The sequence below is a fragment of the Phalaenopsis equestris genome, unplaced genomic scaffold (assembly GCF_001263595.1).
Source record: "Phalaenopsis equestris unplaced genomic scaffold, ASM126359v1 Scaffold001312, whole genome shotgun sequence".
NCBI classification, from domain to species: domain Eukaryota; kingdom Viridiplantae; phylum Streptophyta; class Magnoliopsida; order Asparagales; family Orchidaceae; genus Phalaenopsis; species Phalaenopsis equestris.
In genome coordinates, this window is record NW_018165751.1 from 236,215 (window position 1) to 238,895 (window position 2,681).

Below are 2,681 nucleotides of genomic sequence, written 5' to 3' on the forward strand. Positions count from 1 at the left end.
AAAAAAGGGGGGGGGTATAAATAAAAAACCCCCAAAAAATTAAAAAAAAATTTAAAAAAAAAAAAAAAAAAAAAAAAAATTGTCTAGTGAACTTGCACGTTCGAACAATGGCAATGATCTGGACACATCGCTATGCATTTCATGTGACCAGATCGTCGCTAGAATTCGGACTAAAAGTGCGGATACTGGATATGATAACTCATTTTTTCCTAAAATGAATACCTAAAATATTCTATAAATCAAAAGAAAATGACAAGGTATTGTATTGAGGGTAAATTTTAAGGTATTTTTTTGTTCTTTTAGAAATCAACCATTCTAAAACTCTTAGACTTGGGCGGCTGTGTTTTGCATAATATCTCCAAAAAAAAGAAAACATTTACAAACATACCACACAATTCTTATGTATTTACATATCTAACATCTAAACCTTGATTGTTTACATTTATAACTCTTAAATCATTTAGATCACATAAAAAATATCACTAATAATAACATAATGAAGTTAACCACAACATTTCAATGATAGCTAAAGCGGTATAAATGTAAGAAATCAAAGTTACATGAGAATTGTGTGTATGAATGCACACAATTCTTCCTAAACCCAAACCTCAATTTATATAATCATATCATGACATTAAAATCAAGCAAGAGGAGGAATGCTCTGCACATTCCAGAATAAATTCTCAGGATCAACTTTAGCCTTCACATAGGCCAGCCTCCTGAAATTTCCCTTAAAATACTTTTCACCCCACACCCTAGCCTCCAAATAACTAGCATTTTTATGCAGATTTCTCCCCAAATCAAGGTCCCTGTAGTTTAAATATGCAGTTCTAGGGTTGTTAGAAACATATGGTGTCATAAAATCATAAAATTCCCTCATCCTATCAATATATTTCTCTGCTACTTCCATCCCTGGATCTTCCCAGGTTATAATATGTTGTATGTTATACAGACTTCCGTTTCTGTGTGGAAATGGAGTTTCTGCTTCATTTATTTCATCCACTCTTCCACCAAATGGTTCTATAATTAGAAAAGGGTGCTCTTCTCCTTTCAGAAGCTCACTAAAAATCACCTCCCATTGCTCATCAGTGATGAGCTTTGTGAGGAAATCTGACTTAATTTTGAATAAGTTATTGAATTGGGGAGCTCTGCTGAGTAGTTTTTCCAGAGGCTCATTCTGAGAGTAACCTGCAATGTTTAGCACAGCTCTAATCCGACTTAATTTTGAATAAGTTATTGAATTGGGGAGCCCTGCTGAGTAGTTTTTCCAGAGGCTCATTGTGAGAGTAACCTGCAATGTTTAGCACAGCTCTAATCCAATTTAGCTCCATGCAGTCATTTGATTGAAGCTCCAGCTCAGGGAAGCTCTCACCCATTATAGGAAGAAGCTCGCTTATCTCTCCCAAAAACAAGGATTGGAATGTAGCTTGAATGTTTTTATTACTCTCTCGATCAACATTCACCACTTTTAATATCACCCTTATGAACAATCGATTGTCGATATTATATGCAATTGATTGCCATTTGGTGAGAAGTTTGATGTCGCTTCGTGTTGCTAGTATTTTGTTAATGTTGAATACGGTGACCTTAGGGGGGACTTTTACGAGCTGTAGTTTGTAGGATAGGATGACTCCAAAGCTGGCTCCGCCGCCGCCTTTTATGGCCCAGAAGAGGTCCTCTCCCATGGAGTCCCGGTTGAGAATTTCACCATTGGCGGTCACGATCTTGGCATCCACAATGTTGTCAATTGCCAAGCTGAAAGACCTCATGATGGTCCCTATGCCTCCTCCGCTGAAATGCCCTCCTACGCCGACTGTGGGGCAGATTCCGGCGGGAAATGCGATTGTCTTGCTTCTGGTGGCGATGGCATAATAAAGCTCCCCGAGCGTTGCTCCTGCTTCTACCCAAACTGTGTTATTGGGTAGGTCCATATTGACGGAACGAAAGTTACGGAGCTCGATGAGAACAAAGGAAGAGCTTGTGGTGGTGTATGAGAGTCCTTCATAATCATGTCCGCCGCTCCGAGTTCTCAATGGGATATTTAGTTTCTTGGAGCAAAGGACTGCGGCTGAAACATGAGATCCGTGTGTTGGAGTCATGATGAGAAAAGGTTTAGGAGAACTGAAAAGGGTTCTATTGTTTTGGATGGAGGAGAAGAATAGATTTGTGTATTGTGGATTTTCGGGCGTGAAGAGAATGTTAGACGGTAAGGAATTGTTTTGAAGGCAAAGAAGAAAAGAGGATTCTTGTTGAGAAATGGAGATGGATAGGACATGAGGTGTTTGTAAGGCTAAGTTCAAAAGAAGAGTAATACAATGAAGTGATAGATGGATCTTCATCCCTCCTTGTAGATAACTAATTTGTTATGAGAAATCTCAATGAATATGAAAGATGTATTTATAGAGATAATTGTTCACATATACATATAGTATATGTCACCATGTACCCACAAATTTTTATTCACATTATCTTCTTCTAATTGGCAGATTCAAAAATTCATATTTTAATTGTAAGACTATTCCAAAGTTGATTGCTGACCATCGGTTGCTACTGGTCACATGTAATAGATCATTTCCTTTGGTCCAAGGTGCAGTCCAAACATTATCATTAAAGTCATTTTTATATTTCAAAAGAAAAATAAAAAATAAAAAAATAAAAAAAAAAAAAAAAAAATTTTGGGT

General features: G+C 37.1%; 1 protein-coding gene across 1 annotated transcript; it reads right to left on the reverse strand.

Annotated features, from left to right (window-relative positions):
- Positions 1-496: 496 nt before the first annotated feature.
- On the reverse strand, positions 497-2,445 carry LOC110033960 (berberine bridge enzyme-like 22). Its single transcript, XM_020738142.1, has 2 exons — positions 1,256-2,445; positions 497-1,206 (listed from the first exon to the last, which is right to left on the reverse strand). Exons 1-2 carry the CDS (start codon positions 2,337-2,339, stop codon positions 641-643), a joined length of 1,650 nt encoding a protein of 549 aa, XP_020593801.1. The 5' UTR covers positions 2,340-2,445; the 3' UTR covers positions 497-640.
- Positions 2,446-2,681: the final 236 nt, after the last annotated feature.